We start from the raw sequence: 25,200 nt of genomic DNA, 5'->3' as shown, positions 1-25,200 counted from the left end.
AGAAACATATACTTTACTGTTTATGCTACCATTCAAAGAGAAAATCCAAACTTTCCACCTACTTTCTCTTTTCTATTGAAATATGTTTTCAAAAAGATGAAGTTGCCCTTGAATAATCACTGAATAATGTTCTCCTCACTCTGCTATTCAAACCACGCAGCTCTGTTGTCTTGAAATAAAGCTTTTGGCTTCCTGAAGTTCCTTCCCAGATAACCCGAAGTCTGCTGTATAATCTGCAGCACTGGTTTCCAGATGCATTAGCAGTGACTGATCTAATTTAAAAAGAGATGTAATAGCCCCCTTTAGCATACCTAACTAGATATTGTATTACACGCAGCAATTACCGAGAGGGATACAAATGCTAACAACAAATCACTGCACCAATCTGGACAAAGGGGGCGAACCAGAAGGTTTCCCTCACAGCGCTGGGATCAGCTTTACAAAAGACGCTGTTAACTGGGCGTCGTCTTTGTCGCTTTACACACTTGCTTATCGTTTCCCCAGTTTCCTTACGAAGCGTCGTAACCCCCCGGAGAAATATCTTTGATTTATATTCACATGCAAATGAGCATCCTTAGGAAAAATAAGGAGCATTCTTTTAAAGGGGAGCAAGGAAGGAAAAAAGAGGGAGAGAGGGAAGTTCAGCTTATCACCCCTCCACAGATATATTCAGACTAAAATGTGTCGGTCTGGTCCGTCTCGTCGCTGAGACTGAGCCGAGTTAAAGCCGCAGCGCTGGCGTTGTCTGAATGGACGGACTCAACCAGCTGCAGCTAAGGAAGAAAAAAGAAAAGAAAAAACTTGAGTGTAGTGTAGTGGCTGTAATTTGCTCCGATGACAGAGGTGGAAAGAGCCAAAGGATCAGGATGAGAAGCTCCAGCTGCCAAACAAGGGAGGAAGTTCATTTTTCCAAGTAGATACAGTGGAGGCCCTGTATGCTGGAGGACAGAGCAGGAGCCAGGTAGCTGAGAGGACGGAGACGGAGCTGTGGACAACAACACGTACACAAACACAGGCGTCATGACTTGTTTCTTTGTTTGAGTTGATGCTTTGAGGTTTTTTTGCCTGATTTTAAGATCATTTCTTCCAGAGAGTTACAGTACTGTTTGAACAGATCTCACTCTGGTTTGAGAAGCTGCACCAGGAGCTGCTCTGTGCTGTGATTCAGGGATGTCGAACCCTCTTGTTGATATTTTCCCATGCAACTGGACTGAAAGCTCTTATTTTAGTGTAAAGGATACATTGAGGCAGCTTATAACTGATTGCAGTTTGATTACTGTGGGCAAAAACCATTGCAAAGTTGGATTTGAAGCACTCGAAGCATTCATACATGTTTTAAAATAAAGAACAATCACACATTGAACATCCTGAACAACCTGACGGCAATATTTCCATGGAAACAGGAGCAGAATTTAGAAAAGATATTCATGAGTCTAATCATCAAACTTCAAACTCCATAAAAGAAAACATGTAATCATTAGTGATGAATGTAAAACAGCACTGGATCAATGGACTGTTTATGTTTATTAACAGTGACAGTCTGTACATGATGACTTACAGAGATATGATGTTCAAACATCTGGTTTGCATCTGTTTGCTGTGTAAAACCATGTGCACAACAAGAGACCAAACTTTTAAGAGCATTCAGGCAGGCTTGTTTGTAGTTTATATTTTTATATCGAGCAGCTGTGGGAACCTTTTCCTTTTATCTTTTGTAGATTATGACGGTCTACAAGCGGCTACATGTGTCTTATTTTCTCCGTGGGACGGGGCAGGCAGACAGAATTTCGATAAAAACCGGTGTTGCAGGTGGGAGAGATCAAAGCGGGAGCAGGATCAGTGAAACAATCCCATGTAGACCTTTAGAAAGTGCTGTAGGTAGCTTTAAGTGAGTGAGACGGCAGAGGCAGAAATTACCAGAGACCCCCTAAAAAGAAAAGTTTGGGAAAGAGAGAGAGGAAACTCTGAGGCTGGAGAAGTAGGTTAGTTAGTTAGTGACCCGAGCGGTTTCTGGCTCAACTCCCTGGAGGTAAAATGTGGCAGGTGCCTTTGACCTGGGAACTGACAGCACGGTCGACCAACAACTGTGGTGATGCTGTACCGCTGCCAAAATCTGGAACATGTTCTTGTCAGGGGTAAAAAAAAAAGAAAGAAAAAAAAAGAAAAAACGCCCAGATGTCTCTGTTATCTCTGGATAAAGGTTGAATCAACACTTCAAAGAAGAAATACTTGCTTATTTTTCTCTGTGTCTCTTCCGTCTCCTTGATTTCTTCGTCTGACTTCTTTCCCTCTGTCATCTCTGCTCTCCTTCCCCTTTTCCCTCTGTCTTGCGATATAAACTGCCATGGCTGGTTGATTTGGGTGAGCAGTGGGGAACAGGCAAGGCTTCCACAGTTCAGGGCTCCGGAGAGCTCGGCCAGGCAGCAGCAATCAATCACAGACTAAATCCCTCCTCTCTCAGGACTGCCGTGTGCCAGGTGACATGGTCAACAGCTGCAGAGAAATATAAAGCCTGCTGCGGATGTTTGAATTTAAATAGACCAAGTAAACAGGTTCTCTCTCTCTCAAAAGTCCTCAGTCTGAGGAAAAATCGCTGAACGTAACCGATGTCACAAGGAGTCGTTAAGAGCCAAGTCTCTCCTCACTTAAAGAATTAACCTCATGGGCCTTTTTTCCCTTAACAACCTCCTTCTTTCACTCGGGCAAATAATGACTGTCCTCCTCGCTCAGTCCCAAAGGTGAAAGTCGCAGGACTGCCACAAAGCCTCTAAAGGCTGCATGGTTGTGTGAACAAGGTGCTTGACTTCGACATGGGAGATTGTTGTTTAAAGAAACCAGTGTTGACTGTTCCCAGTCCCAAAGAATAGTCAACACTGGCTTCTTTAAACCACGACCAAGGTCTTTCCCAAACATTTACCAAGCTGCAGTCCATGAGTCATGTTTTGGAGCGGTCAAGGAGGTTGTATTGGACCAAACAAACAAACAAGACTTGTTCTCGAGAAAGGACTTAAAGGGACTACGAGGAGTTTTGGAAAGTGAAGTGTTTTCACACTACATTTCCCATGAGCCTCCGTGCACACGGTGAAATTCTTGGACCGGCGCAAGACGGACAAAAGCGAAAGTATTTGCCAAAAATGTTTTCATTCATCAAGAATGAAAGTCAGAGGTTCGAAGACGATCAGATACCGTCGTAGTTCCGACCATAAACAGCGAGTCAGCAGCGTTATTCCCATGACCCGCCGGGCTGCAATCGTGAAACCGAAAGTAGGAAATGCTGGACGAGCTGACCACTAAATAATAATATCAAAATAACTATAAAGACAAAACAATATATTTATCAAGTATGGGTAACGTGGATTCATCCACATTAATATGAGACTCTTTTATAACCCAAAAAAACCTCCTTGTTGTCCCTTTAAACTAACACCTTTGTTTGGTTTTTTAGACATGTCAAGGAAGTCACCATTTATTTCTAAATATAGACTGTAGTCCGATTTGCTCTTTGAGGAAGGAATTGATAAATCTGAACAGCAAAAATTAGTCATTAAACATAGTAAACACATAGACATCAGCGTGTGAAGAGAGTGTGACTGGGTGTTATTCGTCTGGTCTGGTTTCTGGTGCTGGTGCATGAATGAAATGACAAGTGCGACTTCTTTAGACTAAACAAACTTTGCACAGATGTTAAGTATGTTTGTTTAATACTTGCGGTCTGTGTGTGTCCTTGTCTTGCAGACATGTCTAGAGTTGGAGCGGTATCTACAGACGGAGCCCAAGCGGCTCTCGGAGCTCTTCGACGAGGAGCTGGATTGCCTCCTGACACCGGCGTTCATGCAGGGTGGCGACAGCGACGAGGACCTGATGGACCCTCTTCTTCCCAGCCTGCCGGACCAGCCCAGCCCGCCGCCGCTACTCGTAACCCTCCCCAAGGTCCAGGCCAAGATCCTCCAGGTGCCCAACCACAGCAAGACCCCAGCGGCGGAAGCAGGGACCGAGACCCTCACGACCAAGGAGCAAGCAGTCCTCGGAGGAGTGAGCGCCGCACAGCTCAGCGCCGCCGTTACGTCCCTAACACCGCCGTCATCACCGGAGCTCGGCCGCCACCTCATCAAACCCACACAAACACTCACTGCGACGGCAGACGGCACCTTAACGCTCAAATTTGTGGCAAAGAAGGTCGGGTTGGGGGCCGCTAAGCTGGTGGCAGCGCGGGCGTTACCGTCGCCGCCGAGCCGAGGAGGGGGCCTCAGCGACGGCGAGCAGGGAGGAGGAGGAAGCCTGGGGGGAGACGTACCAGAGAACAAGAAGAGAGTCCACCGGTGCCAGTTTAACGGCTGCAGGAAGGTTTACACCAAGAGCTCCCATCTGAAGGCACATCAGAGGACCCACACAGGTAAGACCGCAACGCACCCGATACAACACCAACATCTTAACCTACAACTGTTCTCCAGCACCTTGGATTGGGAATCAAACAGTGATCGTGAGGTTACAATGCCAACCTTACATTGAGAGAACACTGTACACTGTAGTAGGCCTACCTGAGGCTCTTTAGCCCTGTAAAGACTGAACCATGAAATAATTGTCAGAAAATTCAACAATTTTGAAATTGGACCCTTTATTGGACCTTCTGACAAAAAATATAATGAAAAAAATATAATTCCCCCCAAAAAATAAAAAACATTTGCATATCAGGTTTGCATAGAAAATTACCTTGTACCTGCTGTATCTATTTTGATACACACATTTTCAACACGGTTCTACTATAAAATAAGTTACAAAATATTAAGTAGTTTCACTTTCCATCAATGCAGTAACTATTCCTATTGAAGTTTCAGTAACAATTTTTAAGTTTGTCTTACCTTAACTTTTTCAAAATTGGCAAAAGAAAATGCATTTGGGTCACTGATTGACAGCGGCCATATTGGATGTCCCAAGTGAAGGCCTGCTGGTGCATAAATAACTGCACTCTGGTGGATTGTCTGATCATTGCATGTATCTGATTGTATAGATTAGGTTTTTCATGGGGGAAAAAATCACAGTGAGGATGTAGAGCACTCAAAACCTCATGTATTTTCATGTGTCAAATTTGATACAAATGGCGACATAGGGTTAAGTCAAATTTGCCACATGAGATCAAGTCCTTACGCCCGTTTTACTGATCATCATACCTCGTTTATGGCTCATGTATGGATGTGCAGGAAAAACCTGTAGATCTTTCAAATCAGTCTGTGATTGATGAGCTGCAATCAAGTGTGAAACACGACAGCGCAGCCATCTGTCATCTGGGTTTAACCGGCAATGAAACGGACCCAACGTCCCACGGTTTTAGAAGACGACAGCAGGACCACAGATACAGATATGGCAACCGAATTGTTTTATGGCCAAAATTCTGTAATGTCGTTGGTCGGCCAAGTTGGTCACATGACCTCTTGTTTTAACTGCTGATGCCAGAAGAGAAAAGACAGACCTGACAAGAGCATCAGCAGGGAAGAGACAGAGTGTCTGATGTCTGACTAGATATTGAAAAATATGACTCTATTTCACATTTATTCAACTCTTCAACCTTCCCACTCTGCACAGTATATACTCTACAATACTTAGGCTGTATGGCTAGAGTTAATGATAATATATTACCCTTTAAGTAGATTGCTCAAACCCGATGTTCGGGGGTTTAGAGCAAACATTGACTCAATATCTTAGTACAATTACCAGCAGGATGTCGTCATTTCTATAATGTGCATAAATTTAAAGCTTTGATTAAGACTCAGCTCATGTATAACACTCACCTTGTATTGATTGAGCCGAGCCTCAGTGGAAATCTGTAAAGAAAACATTTAATATTTCTATTATCTGTTTTGGGTTTTTTTTTTTTTTTTTTTCAAGATTAGGACCTCCCTCCTTCTTCTTCTGCTTCACAGATGATCCTCTAGATTTATTAATTTCCTCATTAGCCTTGATACCAGCTGAGTGCCAAAAGGCCCTGCCTCAATAATTGCCTGTTGATTGATAGGAATAGTAGCAAATGACTTTGCGAATTCATCCGTGTCCGACCGGCTCTGACATGTGGCTTTAGCTGCTAACTACAGCTGCCCTGCCACTGACCCCCAGACAGAGCACACACACCAGGGGTAATGTGTCTGGTGGCCAGGAGCCGGGTGTGTTTTCTGCAGTGTTAGCATGTGTGCGATGGACTTTGTGTTGTTGAAGGAGACAGTTGTGTGAAGATGTGGATGATAAATGCATGATCTATTTGAACTGAAACAGCTTTGAACGACATCAGTCAATAAGAAACAGTCAACCAAGCCGAAGCAGATCTTTGATGTGCGTCAAGTCTCAGGTCAAACCAGTTTGTAATTTTCTCGTTTCACACACAGTTAAAGAATAAAATGTGTTCTGACTTTTTAGCAGATTTCACCAGTAAACCAAAGCAGAGCTGAGACCTTTGTTATTTTAACCAAAGACATTCAGCTTTAAAGGGATAGTTCAATATTTTGGCAGTAGGCTAATGGGATTTCTTGGTTTCCCTCATCAAACTCATCAAATACACAATCCAACAACTCCAAAACGCTCTGGTGGACAAGTTGTGACCCGCACAACCACGCTATGAGATAATTCGAGACAGAGTTGTTTTAGAGGTAAATTCATGCAAAACAGCTGATGCATGTTCCCATCGGGGGCAGTTTTTCAGCAAGCAGTCTCTGTATTTGCCTCGAAAACAACTCTGTCTCATAACGTTCTGTTATTATCTCATAGCGTGGCTCACAGCGCTGCTCCGCCGTTCTAAAAATTGCTTGCACCGACAATTAGAGGTAATGAACCTACTGCTATGACTATAGGGATTATGGCAATGGGCCAATTTACAAAAATGTTGAACTATCCCTTTCAGCAAAAATCATCAAAAACCGTCAAATAGAGACTTCATGAATTGTCTGAAAGCAGTTAACGATTATTCATCCTGGAGCCTCTCTGAGCTACAACACTTGCCTTTAAACTGACAGGGACCAGTGTGGCACAGATTTGTACTCTCCTCAAAATCCTCTCAACTGTTTCCAAGTCCAAATATTTTCTGGATTGAGCATCTTTGAGCCACCAGTGACTGCAGCCGAATCCATCACTTATCTGCAGCATGGGGCCTGTGCCGACTTGTACCACCTGAAGCTAGCATTATTCAACCCCAGCCTTAACCACAGCATCATTTACGCTATCTGGAGTGCTTCATGGCCTCTGGTTGTCGTCCTCACACTGTTAGCAGTTTTTCCTTGGTGGTTCACCATGGATTACTGTACATAGCCTGGAGACCTCTCGCTGTATTAGTACTGGCAACCTTGGCATCATTAATCCAGCGTGTTACAGGCTTATATGATCCCAGTGACCATTGCATGGCTTTAGGTGTGGCGTTCACTTCCAGGGCAGCAGCACCTACCGCAGCCCGAGGACCTCATGGCTTTAGCTTTATTATAGCTAATCCGAATAGGGGGGGAAAGGCGCTGCTAGCTTTCTGGTAGCATGACGGCTAGCTGCAGTATCTTTTTAATCTTCTACAGTCGAGTCATCTGAACCAGCATTGAGGTTTTTAAAAGCAGAATCATTCACAGAGAAAAAAGAAGACGCCCCGAAGACACTGCAGCTTCTACACTCTGCATATAGTATGTGTGTGTGAGGGGGAGAGAGAGAGTGTGTGGTACAAGTGTGGGGGCGGCGTATTCCCTCCCGATGTGTTCATTACAAGCACAGTACTGTGGTTTAATTAGCTTAATCCTCTTTTTGGGTTATTATGACCATAAATCATTGAACATACATGTAGGGAGGGATTAACGTAGCCAAGACACAGGGAGGAGCAGCGGCAGAAAGCCTGCACAGCATCAATACACTTTACTGTCACATATAGTGCACACCCGAGGCCATTAGAGAGGAGGTCTGTCAGGAGCGCGCCGCACATGTGCCGCGACTCCACATTATGTCGGTAATCGTGTTCCTCCGTTCACATCCAAGACAATTTTCTCTTGTGTGTGTGTGTCTGTGCTGCAGCTTTGATTGTGTGAAGTCAGGTTTATTCTCTCATATGAAAATGTTCAATTAGGGATGAGTTGTAATAATAGATGTATAAATTAATTCAGTAAATCTCTAAAGTCCCCAGGCAGAGCTGCTCTGAATCAGAGCCAGGGTTTTTTTTGCTTCTCTGGGTGTTAGTTGTTTGTTTTTTTTTCTCACTCTTTTGGATCTGGACGGATCTGTCTGAAAACAGTTCACGGGCCAATAACTGTATTCTCATTGTGAGTCCCGAAGAATATACCGAACTACATAGTTGGCTGCAGATAGCAGAGAAGATAAGTGTTGTCTTTCAAAACTATTAGCTGCATTTAATGACGTTATCTGAGGATTCATCATCTCAGTTCGCAGGCAACTTTTTCTTTAATTGTCAATATATCACAATGTACTGTATAAGATCATATTCTACTACTATATTAGTATATATTCAACTATTATAGAACTCAACCAGACACATTTCAACTCTTTAGACCTCGTTAGATGTCCAAATCTGACTGGTTTACACCTGTTGTCATGAAATCGTTGTATAACACATACAGAACAGTGACCTTGAGTGTCCTGAAAGGTGCCTATAATAAATATGTATTATTATTATTATAAAAACTTGCATTTTGTACTGTTTTTTTTTCTAGTTTTCAGGACAAAATCACACAACAAACAAATAGTTGTACCTTTGAGAAGTCATGACTGATTCATAAAGGGATCAGCTTTATTTCATCCATTATTTATTCTACCATTACATTCTGTATAACCCACGTTTTTTGATAATTAACAATTTCTTAGCAAAGTCATGTATGGTTAATGTGTCTACACAGATTGTAGATTTTAATATGTATGTTTTTTTCTTCTTCTTCTATTGCTCCAGGCAGCCATTGGTTTCTATTCATTTCTGTGTGGACTTGAAAATCAATTAGCAGGCTGCTAATGAGTCTGCATTAATTTTTGTCAGCGTTACTTGTCAGCGAGTGGAAATGTAGATTAGGTTGAACATGTGAGTGAAAACGCTGCACTGCAGAACCTCACAGTCATAATGTCATGTTGGAATAATGAAGACAGATTCACACTGAGTTCACTGTGGTGGTGGTGGTTTATGTAGCTGCTGAAGCTGAAGTTTACACACAGTGCACAGTGTTGCATGAAGTAGAATCACATGATGGGATATGAAGTAAAAAATTTTTTAAAAAAAACTGAGGTCACTTCAGCTCGAGTCCGACTTTCTGAGACCTCGGCCCCCCGACCCCCAGGAACCACGGCTCCATGTGGATTCAGGAGAAAAACCTGCTGTAACCCCAGACCCACACACACACACACACACACACACACACACACACACACACACACACACACACACACACACTCATACCTCTGTACTCTACACCCACCGAATCCAACCTGCACTCTCTCTCTCTCTCCCTCTCGCTCATTCAGTTGCCAAGCAACTGCATCACACTCTTCCATAATTGGTTGGTGGCTGGTGGATTGTCCATGCCTGTTAATCTCTCTCTCTCTCTCTCTCTCTCTCTCTCTCTCTCTCTCTCTCTCTCTCTCTCTCTCTCTCTCTCTCTCTCTCGTCTCTCTCTCTTTCTCTCCTTTTCTCCCTCACCCGCCACCCCTCACTCACCACTCCACTCCTCCTCCCCCCCGTCTCTCTCTTTCTCTCAGTTGCTAGGTGACTTTATCACGCATCCTTGCCTTGCCGTGCTATAATTGGCTGGCGTCATGGTTGCTGTGGCGTCAGGCCCGAGCTGGCCTTGCTTCATTCCACTAACACTGTGCCTGCATGTGTGTGTGTGTGTGTGTGTGTTTGTGTGTCTGTAGAGGGGTGGGGGGTGAGGAGGCATGGGTGGGTTGGGGGGGGGCTCCTATTGAAGGAAGATGGGGTGCTCTGGCCAATTACAGAAGACGGGTGTGAAACGGCCGCCTGTCTGGCACCTGCGGCCCCCACTCATACCCCATATCACACACACACTCACACACACACACTCACACACAGGTTGAGAGTGTAGCATTTCTCCAACAGGCCTAGAGGATAAGCTGCCAAGTGGTTTGCTATTGTATGTTGAAAATATTGGTCCTGTATTCAGTCCTGAGTGAGGAGGAGGATACGACCCTTGAAGATTCAACACGGCTTCCTCGCCGACCTAGAAGTAATCTGTCACACAATCACACACTCTCACACCTTCCACGGGTGCACCAGAGGATTGTGGGTCTTCACAGAAAGAGAGAACTTGCTCTTACACATCTGAAATATAGAAACTAGGGAGCGACTTGGGCTCCAAGCTTGGGTTATCTCCTTTAAATACAGCACAATAGCTGAGGTTAATTAGAAACATCTGAAACACATAGTAACAACTAAATATTTAACTTGACCATTAGCTGACCAGTATTAACAGTCTATATTAAAGCAGAAGTAAGTGATATAGTTGTGTTAATATAAGTCTTAAATAGTTATTTCTTCCGACAGCAATCACTTACATAGAGAGTTTGGACCGAAACACGGGTCTGTCAGTCACTCTGCTCTGTTCTGAGCCGAGGAGAAAACATTTATCGTATCCTACAGTTTTTATCCAATGAGGAGAGAGAACGGCATGCAGGGCTGTGTGTGCAGCCAAGGGGCGCCATGAATGTGGCAACGCAGGGACGAGGACTGTTATGGTGTGTTCAAGGCAACCCGTAACTCGTGTTTTTCCGACCTGTGAAGTGGTACCAGTTCGATCTGGTACGAGTTCACGGGTCGGAAGTTACGAGTGGCCGTTATAGTGACTTTCACCGGTAAAACAGGTCGGAAAAACACGAGTGGGATGCCTGGAACGCTACAAAGTCGTAAGTTGTGACTTGAAGCTGTAATTTACGGTTTCAAAAGCCTGCCTGGAACGCAGCATTAGCCAAAACGACCGGATCGCTTACTTCTGCTTTAATGTCACACTGTCATTCATGAGCATGCTCAGACGTCTTTATCCCAAAATGTTTGCTTATTATAAGGAAAAGGATGGAAAACTAAGATATAAACTTGGGCAATAAATCAGTTTTGATGATTAAAATTTGAATTTATGTTTTTGGACAGTGTTTAAAAATGAAAATCAGTTTTCACTTGCGTTATTATCCGACAGAGTCACCACCACCACCACATCCCTGAGCTTCTGTGTGTGTAGTTTCTCTTCAAAAACAGGTGCAACATTGACATGGTAGCAGTAATGATCATTTAATAACAACGAGGGGATCATCCCCCCCAAACAAGGACACCATCTCCTCAGTTGCCTGGAAGCAGTCTGTATTATATTTTAGCGTCTAATTTGGAGTAAACCACTGTCCACTGTGAAGTCTGCGGCGACTGGACGCAGCAGTACGACTCATTTATTCAGCATCTCAAACAGAGGCAGAAGACAGTGGCAGCTGTAAACTGCTGCTAATAAGCAGTGAACATCTTTCCTACAGTGTCCCGATGGAAAGACATTACAGATGCAGTGTAGTGTTTTCACACCTGTTTGTTTTGTACAATTTAAAAATCTGAGTTCATCAACATGTTGAAGACAATCGACCGCAGATACGAGCGACTGAGCCTTCAACTTAGCTGAATAAGGGTGAAATATATAGATTAAATCTATAGATTGGATGTGGTGTGACAGAATGGGAGGTTTTATTTTTAGGCTGTAGCTATCACCCAGCTCTTTAAGAGGAAAAGGAGGAGGTGTCATTGATGTAATGCTCACCGTGACAATATGGCGGTTTGTTACCGCGGTGGAGCTGCTCGAACACTTCATCACCAGCAAGTTCCTCCAGCTCTTCCTGGGGGATCTGACACATGCTGGTAGATTATGTCTCTCCAGTTTGTTCTAAAGTCAACCACCCCCACCCGCACCCCCACCTCAGGATTTTCCACTGAGCCTCTCGTCGTCCTCCACCTCCAAAGAGAGAGACACAAGACTGAACCACAGTCACTAAAGCAGGAACTTCAGCTCCTCTGTTATGAAGAAAACGTCTCTGTTTGGAAAGTGCCTCCAGATAACTTCTGTTGTGAAGTGATGATATATATTTGTATATATAAATTGACTGACTTTGACTTAAACACTGAAAAGTCATCGTGCTTTTACACTGCATCCATATGGATCTTTATATACAAAACCCCCACAATGCGTCTCCAACAAGCAATTCAGCTTTAATGGCCTGCTAATGTCTTGCACTGATGTTTGTTTTTGCATGTTTACATGTTGTGTTTTGTCTAAATCTGGCACCATACGTCGTACATATATTACCCATAATGCAACTCAAGCACCAACAGCTCTCTCAGGGCTTTATGTGTGTTATTCCAGTAATGTAATCTTGCCTCAAGCACAGACGCGGAGCAGACTACAGGTGTAGTGAGCTCACAGGTTGCAAAATATTCATCAAAATTCATAAAACCTGCAAAAGAAAAAACATTCATGTGACTATTTTAATTTTCAAACGTGTAGAGCTTGTCCTCAACCAACTTTAGGGCTGCCAAAAAAGGGGGCTTAATACAAATTACAAATTTCTTCACTTATGCAATAGTGCTCCCCGAGACCTGTAAACAGACTTTGATGTGTAAAATCCAAAAATGAAGTAGGTGAGAACAACCCTATTGGCAAAAGTGCGACGAAATACAGAAGCTGCAGTAGAGGAGAGAGGTGAGACTCTCTGTCCTCTGTCCCCGATGGTCCAGCAGATCAGGAAGTGAAGCACGGCTGGTCTAAGACGATGTGGCCTCTTTCCAAAACTGCACAACAACAATGGCGAGATGGAAACAAAACCCAAATCCCTGTTGTGGAAATCAGAAACCAACTGCACGAGATTTGCCTTTGGAGAATTTGAATATGCAAATCGAGGCTCGTGATCTTGAATTCATTTAGTCCGAGAACAACTGCGTCACCCGGCAGACATACTCTGTGTGTGAGTTGTGGATGAAAGATGACGCCGTTCAAAGAGATGTGGAAACTTGTAACGGGGGGGTTGGGGGTTTAACAGGGGAATAGGACATCATTCACAGTTGGATGTTCCTGTAGCACATCATCTTTTACTTGTCATTGCATCACCTTGCTGCTCTGCACCTGTGAAGGTGTAGCTACTCTCCGCTGGTTGGCTCATTCTGTCACAGTGATTAAATTAAAGTTCAGAAACCCAATCTCATGTTTAGCAGGTATGTGATGAAGAAATGTTTCCCCGCGGTATACGGCTTGGGTGAAGAAAGGGAGAAAGATAATGAAATTAAAATAGGACGTGGAATCTGTAGACATGTCGGCACTGACGTTTTGGGCATTGATCTTAAAAGTTTGAAAAATAATTTTGTCGTTCTGGTGCAGTAGAATGTTTTTTAAAAAAAAAGAAAAGAAAAGAAGACACTGGAATTAAAAAATAGATTGTGGGTAATCGTTTCTCTTCAAAAGAAATGATGTAACTGTCTCATCAACATCGTTTCAGTCATTTCAGTTGCAGTGGCAGACGTTAAAAAACAATTAGCCTCTTCCTCAGTTGCAGAAATCTGTCAGTTTCCAGAGGTGACGCACAGCTGTAACAATTTTACATTTTTGCCATTTTTGTGGCTCGGATAAAAATAAAATATGACGTCCATGTGTAATGATGTTTTGATCAGTTAGACGTCGACAGCTGTCAGTGAACGCAACACCAGAGCATTTAAATCACTGACAAGTTAAATGTGAATATAATGATATAATTATCTGTTTTTTTTCCCTTTATCACCATTTCACCATAGCAACAAAACTCAGAGGAGATGACCTTGAGTTACTGAATGTGCAAATTCAAAAAGCCCCATAATAAGTGACGTACTTGTGAACACATGCATTTCTATTGCATCCTAATGTGTTTACACCACATTGTGAAATACTTCAGTTTTTACATTCCTCCCTCTTTGGACCAGTGTGTGTGTATGTGTGTGTGTGTGTGTGTGTGTGTGTGTGTGTGTGTGTGTGTGTGTGTGTGTGTGTGTGTGTGTGTGTGTGTGTGTGTGTGTGTGTGTGTGTGTGTGTGTGTTTGTGTTGATCTCCTTACAAAGATTGGTGTGTGCTGTGATGGGAGTGGAGGGGCTGCTGGGACATCTGGCTAACTGACTGTAAGCTGCTGTATTACTCCCCATTAAGAGTCATTAAGACCCCAATTATAGTTGCCACCCCTCAGTTCTCACACACACACACACACACACACACACACATATAACACTCTGAGTGGTGCACACTAGGGGTCTGCAATTAGATCTGGACAGTTTTTTTATGACACAGTGTGTGCAGTGTTTTAAAGTGCTTCCTCTCCATCAGTGTTGTGAAATTCATATGGAAATTAAGGAGATTTAAATGAACAACTTTTGCCACAACACAAGACCACGTTGTCCAGTTATATGACTGTGAGAGGGAGAAGAAGAGGGACTTCCTACTGCAAGGTTATGGAGCAGGGGCAGCATCCACACTAGTATGTTTTCATTTTAATTTAGTAAATGAGCTCATACTACAACAGTGTATTTGAGTTAATGAGAAAAAGACTTGGACTATAAAGCCGTAAATTAGTGGAAAAAACTCACCAATTTGCAAGAAAAAGCTAAAATATTCAGTTGAATCTCACTTGATGCAGCCACATTCTTGTTGCACGTCCTCGCTAACTTAACTTAGGTGCTGTATCATTACCTGATGGTGGCTGTGCTCCTCCAACCTTGTGAAGTGCCACAGACATGTTTATTTCCTTGAAAAAAGAAAAAAACAGACACCAAATGTTGAGTTTTGCAAAGTTGTTGTCTGAGAACATCAGAGTTTTTTTTCTTCCTTTATACACAGTCATATAATTCAGAAAAGTGTTTAAGCTTGTCTGGACAGTATTGATTATAAGTGATCAACATACACACACAACATAAATACACACAATAGCAATCATATTCATTGGGCGTGTGTACACCGCTGTAAACAGGAAGAAGCTGCAGTGTTAAAATGCACAATTTAATGAAACAAAAGTTGTTATAAAAGATGACAAGGTCAGTAGCACCTGTAATTCATTATCCATGTTGCTTTCACCACTTTAAGTGAAGGCAGTGACCGTACATCGTTTCTGTTTCCAAAGGTCTCACTGCATTTTCTTTTCAGTGCTCAAAAATTCAAGAAAACGTAGCAAAAATATGTTTTTTAAAACAAAGATGTCGTCATGGTAGAGACATCCTGAGAGGGACCAGGTATTTGAATTGTAGCATAATCAACAACATTACTGTTTCTGTTAGTGTCCTTGAGTTTGTTGCAGAAATAAAGGATAGGATGTTCAGAGCTATAACAACTTCTACAGAGTTGTAACATTTTGTCTCTTATGAGTTTCTAAACTGCATTTTTTGGACCTTGATTCGTCTTCTTACTGGTTCATGCAGTAACACAACCAAACGCCAGTTTAACACCTCAAGTTTCTGAACCACAACAGAGAAACAAAAGTATAGAAGTGTGTGCAAAACAAAGTCTAATTGCAGTGGGATACAGTCCAGAAGTGGCTTATTAGTGTTTTATTTCTCCGTTTTAGATCAGATAACTTAATTAGCCTTAATTCAAGCAGCCATACTTCAGCCTATTAAGAAGCTTTGTGAAGCCAAGAATGAGTTTCTGTGGCACCATGAGGATGTTTTCTAGTCGATAACAGATGAATTCATGTTTTTGTTTACATTCTTTTGGCCACAATTCAGTTTCAAAGAAGCTTAATAAAAGAGAAATGTCTCGTTATTGGTCGCAGTGCTAATTGATGGGGTGGTGTGTGAGGCCAGATTGGGACCAGCTTTATCTGCTGACCCTCACACAGCACACAAACACACTCATACACAGTCAGACATCATGTGAAGACAGTCTGCCCCTGAACATTACAAACACACACACACACACACACACACACACACCTAAACCAAAAGACAAGCACCCACACACACACATGCACACAGCTGGAAGGCTTTCTATCACAGAGAGATAACTACAGGCTGAGAACAATAGACCATCTCTTCTCCCATCTGGTGAACTGGGGGATGAAACTTCATTTACATTTCAGATCCCACCACCTCAGGGTGTGTATGTATGTGTGTGTGCGTGTGTGCGTCAGTGTGTGTGTGAGTGTGTGTGTGTGGGCAGTAATGGGTGGGGGGGAACGAGAGGGAGCAAAACGAGATTCATTTCAGGGTGAATTTAGGATTATGAATTAACACGCTGCCGTGCTGAAAGACTTCATTTACAGCTAATTGAGTGTATTGGCTCATTGAAATGGCTGTTGTGTTAAAACTGGTCTGCCTGTCTGGCCCCTGGGCTCCGTGTGTGTGTGTGTGTGTGTGTGTGTGCGTGTGTTTGAGGTTTGGAGAAAGCCAGGGGCGGTTACCTACATTAGCATTAACAGCTGTAGTTTAGACGTGTGAAATTAGATGTAGAAATTGTAATAAAATCTGACACCGTCTCTTTCTCTCTCTCCTCCTCTTTCTTTCTCTCTCTCTCAGGTGAGAAGCCGTACAAGTGCTCATGGGAGGGCTGCGAGTGGCGTTTTGCCCGCAGTGACGAGTTGACACGACACTACCGCAAACACACCGGAGCGAAGCCATTCAAGTGCAACCACTGCGACAGGTAAACACACAATGACAAACATACAGTATACTTTTATATTTGCACAACACTGATGATGACCTCTCAGCTCGGCCAGTGCACCACATGTGTGTGGCAGGTTTTGTCGACAGTAGCACAGGTGTAAATGGTGAAATTAATGACAGCTGAATCCATTTATTGGCACCTGGTGTTGTGCACGCAGACCGGCTGACTAACGAAGCCATCGTTAATGGTATTAGTAACACCTGTGCTTTTTTCTACTATGACAAGTCAGTGTTTTGTGTTTAAATAAAGCTTTTATTTTTCTGAATAGTAGCCCAGAAGACGGTGGTCACAGCAGTCCAAAACATAGAGATATTCATTAATAGATTTATAAAATAGAGACAGATAAGTATTCATTTTACTTCATATACTTTTGTAATCTGTGAAATGTACGTCTTTCCATGTGATGTGAAAGAGAAGGGGAGATTTCAGCAGTTAAAGGGATAGTTCAACATTTTGGCGAATTGACCCATTGCCATAATCCCTATAGTCTTAGCAGTAGGTTCGTTACCTTTAATTGTCGGTGCAAGCTATTTTTTGAACGGCAGAGCAGAGCCGCGAGCTGCTCAGAGCTACGCTACGGAGGCTCATGGGATTTCTTGGTTTCCCTCATCAAACTCATCAAATACACAATCCAACAACTCCAAAACGCTCTGGTTGACAAGTTGTGACCTGCACATTCACCACACTATGAGATAATAACAGAACGTTACAAGAGAGAGTTGTTTTAGAGGCAAATGCAGAGACGCGCATCAGCGGTTTTGCATGAATTTACTTTGAAAACAACTCTGTCTCGTAGCGTTCTGTTATTATCTCATAGTGTGGTGAATGTGCAGCTCACAACTTGTCCACGAGAGCGCTTTGGAGTTGATGGATTGTGTATTTGATGAGGGAAACCAAGAAATCCCATGAGCCTCCGTAGCGTAGCTCTGAGCAGCTCGTGGCTCTGCTCTGCCGTTCTAAAAATAATTTGCACTGACGATTAAAGGTAACAAACCTACACCTAAGAGGGATTATGGCAATGGGCCAATTTGCCAAAATGTTAAACTATCCCTTTAAAGAAAAGAAAATAAGTTTAGGTTGTGTTTAGTGTAGCTTAGCAAAGACTAGGAGCAGGAGTGTAGTCTGTTTGCCTCAACTGAAAAAGTCAAAAAGCGCCCCACAGTTGTCCTGTTTGTGTTGTTCTTCAACGTTGCTAGCTCTGTAATTGCCTGTCGGAGTTGAAAGCATTCACAATGTAGAATAAAAACAACAAACTTTGACAGAGCTACAGGCTAACAGTTCCCTCCCGCTAACAGACCGGGCTAAATACATCACAGAGCTCCCCCGCCGTGAACGCACAGAAAGTCAAAAATGATAAAGCTGATATGTGGTAAGAAACAGACAAGCTTATAAATGGGTTTTCTTTGCATAATCTCTGTACGTTGCTTGGTAAAAGCATCCGAAACAGCAGGGAGTCGCTGACAAATGATAAATAAAAGCAACATTTTTCATTCAGCTCCGCTCTACATGCGTCTCACGTGGCATTCACAGACAGCATAATCATCGACAGCACATTTCACAACCCCTTTTTATTATGCAGAGTCAAATCAAATCCCCTTTAAAATAAACACTTTAAAGACGTAATTCTGCAAATAGGTCGTTGTGTGAAGTTCAGGGTGGGACGTGAGCATTTTCCGTAAAAACACTCTCCTCCCTCAGCAGCACGTTCACAAGAGGTGAGTTCTTATCTGTCGGCATGATAGAGGTTCAAGACTGTGGCTTTAAGCGTAGGTAGTCAGTTTAATGATAAGGAAAGTTGTTATCTTTAAATTAAGTCAGTTCCTAATGGATTCACATTGTGTGGCAGCCACAGGGACGCAGAAGCGGCCTGGATGATTATTTGTTTTTAAATTGCATTATCTGGTCAGTGGTGGCAGATTTTACTCATCGATCCTGCGTCAAAGCTTTTTTTAGTTGCTGTTTTTGCTGTTGTGTTGTTTGGTTTTGTTTTCGTCGACTCACATCTGACGCAGTTGAGGGGGAGGGGGGAGTTTTTTTTCAAACAGCAATCAGACTAAATCTACCCGTGGACAAAGGCCAGTAACGTCTTTGTGAGGCTGTCCAGAGTCACATCGTCTGTACTTGGTGTTTGGTCCTCAAGGTGGAGACTGTGTGTGTGTGTGTGTGCTGTGCAAGTGTGTGTGTGTGGGTGTGCGTGCTTACTCATGCCCCTGTGCTGCCAGTTAAATGGATTCTGGCTATTGGCAGACTGGTCGCAGCTAATTGAGTGGCACCAGATGCCAGCTCCACTTTAACATACACTGAGTGTGTATGTGTGTGTGTGTGGTTTGGAAAGGTAGTGCAGGCACACATACACACACACACACACACTTTTGCCCTGGAGACAGTGTAATTGGCTGTTGTGGGTTCCCTCTAGTTTGGGTTTTAGACATTAAACCCTCCAGAAACCTGCTGGAAGCTTCTAATCCTGGCTGAGAGCTGGGACTGTATTAGCTCCTTTCTGGCACACACACACAGACACACACACACACACACACACACACACACATACACACACACAGATACAGCATGTAAAGACACAACACACACATGCACACAGAGCAGAAAAAAAAACATTTAGATGCAAAGTCATATTGACTCACATGAACATTTAGACGTCCAGACGTGAGGACTGTACACTTGGATACACAACACAGACTCAAGCTGTGTCACATTTGAGGCTCTGTCTACTTCAAAGTCTGCATAGAAAGTGGGAGAAGTTATTTTTGGATGTCCAGGGCTTCTGAGGTAACAAGTCCTGTTCATTTTCTGTGTAGACGTGTCTGTGCGCTGACAGTTGGAGCTCTTCATGGCATGAAAATGTCCTGATTGAATCATCACTGCAAAGGATGAGAGAGTCGTCTTTGACTGCAAAATCAAAGGAACCGTACATGGAAACGTAAACTACATCTCCCATGAGCAGCGTGGTACAAGTTCATACCTCACAGGCTCAGTTCATCGCCCCAGAAATGAACTTCTATTCCTCACATACACGTTTCTAGATGAGCATCCATAACGATTATTTTCCGGTAGATGCTCCGCCCACACATCCCTCCCCAGCTGCCAATCATTATGACATCACTGGAACTTAAAGGGACAACAAGGAGTTTCTATTTGGTTATAAAAAAAGTCTCACGTTAATGTGGATGAATCTACGCTACCCACACTTGTTAATGGCTCCATTTTCAATGAATATATCCTTTTGTCTCTATCGTTATTTTGTTATTTTAATTAATGGTGGAAGTGCTGGGTGAGCCGACCAGCGTTTCCTTACTTTCGGTTTCGCGGACGCTGCCCGGCGGGTCGGAACTACGATGGTATCTGATCGTCTTTGAACCTCTGACTTTCATTGTTGATGAATGAAAACATTCTTGGCAAGATGTCCGTCTTGCGCCGGTCCAAGAATTTCACCGTGCGCGCGGAGGCTCATGGTAAATGTAGTGTGAAAACACTTCGCTTTCCAAAACTCCTCGTTGTCCCTTTAAACAATGTGTCATAAAGCTGCACACATCGACATCATGAGCTCCTGAGATCCTGATTGCAACAATGAAATGACCACAGCTCTGGTTTGGTCTCATCCGCTGAGGCTGATGGGTAATGTAGTATTCAGAGCCAGTTGTCTTACCCACCTTGTTGATGTCAGTGCACTGTTCAACAACCTGTGTTTGGGTCAGGCTACATAAGTTGTTGTTCATCTGCTGTGGATCAACCATGTAGCTCATAGTTTTAAAAGACGTTACACAATCTGACGCCGAAGAAGAAGAAGAAAAGTCTTTTGTTTCTGTTGTAAATCTGTTTTCTAACATCTTTCCTTTATCATTCGGCCAAGTTTTCAACCTGAGCCAAGAAGAACACATTTGTCTTGATGCTTAAAATCACAAGGTTCAGGGAGGGAAATGTGTTTAACATAGCCAGGTTTTTACAGTAGTACACACATGCACACACACTTACACAGCTGTGGTGGGTGGAGCTCAACAAATATTAACATGAGAAAGGCAAAAAGTGGCAACCATGGAGAGGTTAACATTAGATAGACTGTTCAATCTGACACTATTTCTCCAGGGGGAAACACACACACACACAGAGACACATGCGCACACAGACACACACACACACACACACACGTCAGTCTGTCATTAATCCTGCCTAATCAAGCGGGGACCCCCTGATGTTTCCATGGAGCTGGAGGGAGGAGAGTGATGAGGAGGAGGAGGAGGAGGAGGAGGACAAAAAAAGAAGTGAGGAGGAGAAGGGAGAGTAAAGAGGAGGAGAGGAAGGAGGAGGAGTGTATGTGAGGGGGAGGTTGGAGAGTCGGAGGAAAGGAGGGAGGGGTGATACCAGCTGGTCTGGCTGCTCCGCCCCCCAACAGTGACACAGTAACTGGCATGGCCATCTGTCCAGCGACACACACACACACTCTCACACACACACACACACACACACACACACACACACACACACACACACACACACACACACACACACACACACACACACACACACACAGATTGGCGAAGGTGCACAGTAGGTACCACATGGCCAGCTAAAGAGGCTGAGGGGAAACACTGGAGTACAGACAACAGAGAGCAAAGTTCAACTGTACGCTCACACCCTGTCGACATGTGAAGACCTGAGTGAATGAACACATCAGTGGGAGGGAGGAAGAGGAGGAGGAGGAGGAGGAGGAGGAGGGGAGAGAGGGATCCCGTCCACACATTTAAGTTTCCAACTCATCGCCAAAGCCTTAGAAACAGGAGACAGACATTTTAATGAGGAAGTTGCATGTTAACAGCAGCGGCAGCAGCAGCGTTGTGCCATCGGTTACACCCACTTTCAAAATGACACAGGGCCTCGTTTTTTTTATTTTCAAGTGCCCGAGCTGCTGATGTTTGTGAAGACCGATCATTATCCATGAGTGCATTTGAAAAGACCTGTTTTCAGGGACGATGGTGCACACACAGTCAGGGCCCCGAAAACAGAGAATAACAGATTCACATTAACATCTCAACAAACAGATAGATCTGAGGCGGGAGGAGAGGTGATTAAGTGAAGAGAGACTTCAGAAATAATCAGAGGGATTTAATAGCACCCAGCGGGAAGCAGCAGGTTTACACTTGAACTCAACACAGTCGCCATATTTCCTCAGTCCAGACATGAAACAGTATTGAAGTGTAGTGTAACAATTGAACCGTGAATCACAGTGTTGTTGAAATTATGCCTGCACAATATGCAAATCACATCAAATTGTGATTATATGGACAGATATTGTGATTGTGATTTCAGTGTACATGATCAATTTTGCTCCATTTTCATCTTAAACCCTAACCCTAAATTGACAATTGAAAATTGAAAAATTTGATTCTTCTTGGGTCTTGTACCAAACAAACATGTCCCTTTAGTCTTGAAAATATGTTTTGACACATTTTACCTTTTATCAGGGGAAAAAAAAAAAGCAGCTCCACAGATTTGGATATTGCGCTTGTCCATATTGTGATTTTGATTACATTGCGATTAGGTTAAAATGCATTGAACATATTCAGAAAGTAATTAAACACAACTGGAAATCATATCACCAAGCGAATATTTGCATTGAATTGTCCAATGTCCAACATATCTATGACAAAAGGAGCTAGTATCAGTGCTGGGTTTGTCCACTGTAAATGATAAAGAGGTAAACAACAACCGATTGATCATCAGTATCAATTATCAATATCAAATTTGTGAACATTTCCAGCTGAATTATTTACTAGTTTCCCCATAGATCAACATTAATGATAACAATCTTGATGTGGCACGGTTCTTAACAAGGTTACAAAGAGCTTCACAAAGAGATAAAAACAAACAACAAAACAGCAATAAAACTGTGAAACAAAACAGGTGTAACGACGGTATAATTAGAATTTAAACTCAAGCAGAAATAAAAGATGTGATGTGATCTCAGCAGGTGAACTGTGCAGCTCAGGCTGTGAACACCTGATGTGCCCTGAAGAGAGTGAATCACAGTCGAAGCCGATTCTACTGCAGCAGGAAAAACTTTCCATTATACTTCAGCTCTGTCTGCTTGTATCTGGATAGCACTGCAGCCAGTCTTACTACACACGCGCGCGCGCGCTTTCACACTAACACACAAAGAATAGCCTTGGCTAATTAATAATGAATAAAGCCTCTGGCAAATTGAATTTTTAATTTCTCATATTATTCTCTCCCACATTTTGTTTTGCCTCGCCTTCAGTCGTGTCACCCGTGATTCATTTTATTGTGCGTGTTGAGCTTTAATACCTTCACAATGGCGTCATAAAATTAAAACACTCCATTGTGAAGACATGACATAACATTGTGAGTCTTAGACTTTACATCACCTGGTTTTATGTCTCTCCTCAGAGCAGGTGCAGTCTCTGCTGAGTGTAATGGCCCAGCGTCAGAAGGCGCTGCCAGCCCGTCTGCATCACTGTCCCTGTTCACAATACATATCTAATTAGTTTCTCCAGCAGTGTGAGCTGGAGGAGGCTGTGGAGGTCTGTCTGTGATTTATGTGCTGTTGTAGATACATGTAGGAAATCTCTGAGGCTCCACTGACCCATGTTTGGCCTTTATGTTAGTTTACGCAGCAGAACCATGACTGAAGTTTACTGTAGCTTTAAAAGCCCTGTCTTATTCAGCCGCTCTCTGTCTGGCTTCATGTTTAAATAATACACTTACCATTAGCTTCTTCTGCTACTGTAGGCCACACTTCACAGGAGCTTCTCTATTCATTTCATGTTCCACGTCCACCTGGGTGTCACTTCCACTTAGTAAAAAGGACTTTGTTGGATGAGTTGGTCAGACCTGGTAACTAGCGATTAGCACAAGCCGCTATGCAATCACATGTGAGCTGGCATGGAGGCTACATAAGGTGAAGAAGGTAATCAATTCTGGATTTAATCAATTTGATCAATTGACGCCTCATCTTAGCAACAGTATCCAGCAGCCACAGAGCATGAAGCCTCTGGCGCTATGGAAATAGACTTCAATGCTCAAATGTATAGGCCTATAGATTATTTTTTCTGTGTAACACAAGTTTTTAAAATGTAAGTAAAATTAAACCATAATGATAAAATGAAAATAATGATAGATTTTTGTTTCTTTTTTTATCTTTAATAAGATGTAAAAAGCAGCTGTATGCCTTAAATTCATGAGGGTTGATCCCTCGTGTAGCATTTGGATCCTTTTTTCATATCAATATGATGCTACCTCTCATTATGGTGATTGATAGTATCTTAAAAGTGGACCTGTAGGCTATCAGTAGTACAGTATATTCCCCAACACACACCATAACATCAAATGGCTCAGTATTTCTCTTGTTTGTAGGCTACAGAGAGTCATGAGAGAGAGATCTAATACACATTTTACCTTTTAGTGCATAGATATAACCAACAAAAGTGTATTCTTCCTCTTCTTCTTCTTCTGGTTTGACTGGTGTTTGACCTTGGAGGACCTCAGAAGTCTTAGTGGAGCGTCTTGACTAAGATTGAGTTAGCGTTGTTAGCATTAGCTGGAGTTAGCATGCCTGATATTAAAACTGTATCCGTTGTGTCTCATGGCTGTGGAGGCTATGAAGGGCTATGGGGAGGGAGGGTGGGGGGGTCGTGGGGGTCTGACAAGTATCCCAAGCAAATACATGCAGACATTGTTTACTGTAGAGGGCTGCAAGTGTGTGGAGCATTTCCAGCCAATACACATTGCCAATGGGGAGTTCAAGGGGCCTGGGATTATGGACAGTTCCCAAGAAATACATAGAGCCGGTGGGGATTTGAGGGGGCCTGGGAGTGTGGCACTGATCAGCAACACTTGCCAGCCTGAATTATTATGGTTTTTCTGTCCACACATCTCCAAGGAAATGGGATTAATTGGGCCTTTGTACACATCTTTACATTGTCAAGTTGTTGTTTTTTGTTGTTGTTCTCTCTTGTGCAGTTTCCACGAATAACTACAGTTTCTGAACATGAGTATTTCTGCGTTTCTCTCCGCAGGTGTTTCTCTCGGTCGGACCACCTGGCCCTGCACATGAAGAGGCACATCTGAGGAGGGGGGGGCGAAAAGAAAAGGAGTGGGAGAGGGGGAAGAAGCAAGAGGAGGAGGAAGAAGAGGAGGAGGAGGAGGAGAAGAAGGAGGAGGAGAGATAGGAGGAAAGAGGGATGGGCAGCCGAGCTACCAACTGCCCACCTCGTTCACCCCCCCACCCCGTTCAAAAAGCAGTCGGCGGCCATGACGCCTGCAAGGAGAGACAGTGGCCATGAAGATCACATGGCGCCGACGGCTCTCCCATCCGACGACGGGGGACTGGAGGAAAACGAGGAGTAGCTAGAATGTTGTTTTTCTTTATAATTACACACTCACATACTCGCAATAGTAAACAGTCCAAACACTTTTGTCTTTGAATGCATCATCCCGGTGACCCCGGCGGCCCTCACGTGGCTCCCGGGGCTTGGACACTGCCAAACCAACGTTATACTTAACT

General features: G+C 43.3%; 1 protein-coding gene across 1 annotated transcript in view; it reads left to right on the top strand.

The window, feature by feature from the left end:
- Positions 1-24,771, top strand: part of klf7b (Kruppel like factor 7b) — a 63,187-nt gene extending 38,416 nt beyond the window's left edge. The window contains exons 2-4 of the mRNA XM_083996537.1: positions 3,736-4,393; positions 16,517-16,640; positions 24,713-24,771. Coding sequence (XP_083852663.1) covers positions 3,736-4,393; positions 16,517-16,640; positions 24,713-24,764 — 834 coding nt within the window. The 3' untranslated portion in view covers positions 24,765-24,771. The remainder of the gene's footprint in view (positions 1-3,735; positions 4,394-16,516; positions 16,641-24,712) is intronic.
- Positions 24,772-25,200: the final 429 nt, after the last annotated feature.

This window comes from Trachurus trachurus (genome assembly GCF_905171665.1).
Source record: "Trachurus trachurus genome assembly, chromosome: 21".
Lineage (NCBI taxonomy): Eukaryota > Metazoa > Chordata > Actinopteri > Carangiformes > Carangidae > Trachurus > Trachurus trachurus.
This window is presented reverse-complemented; position numbering and strand designations above follow the sequence as displayed.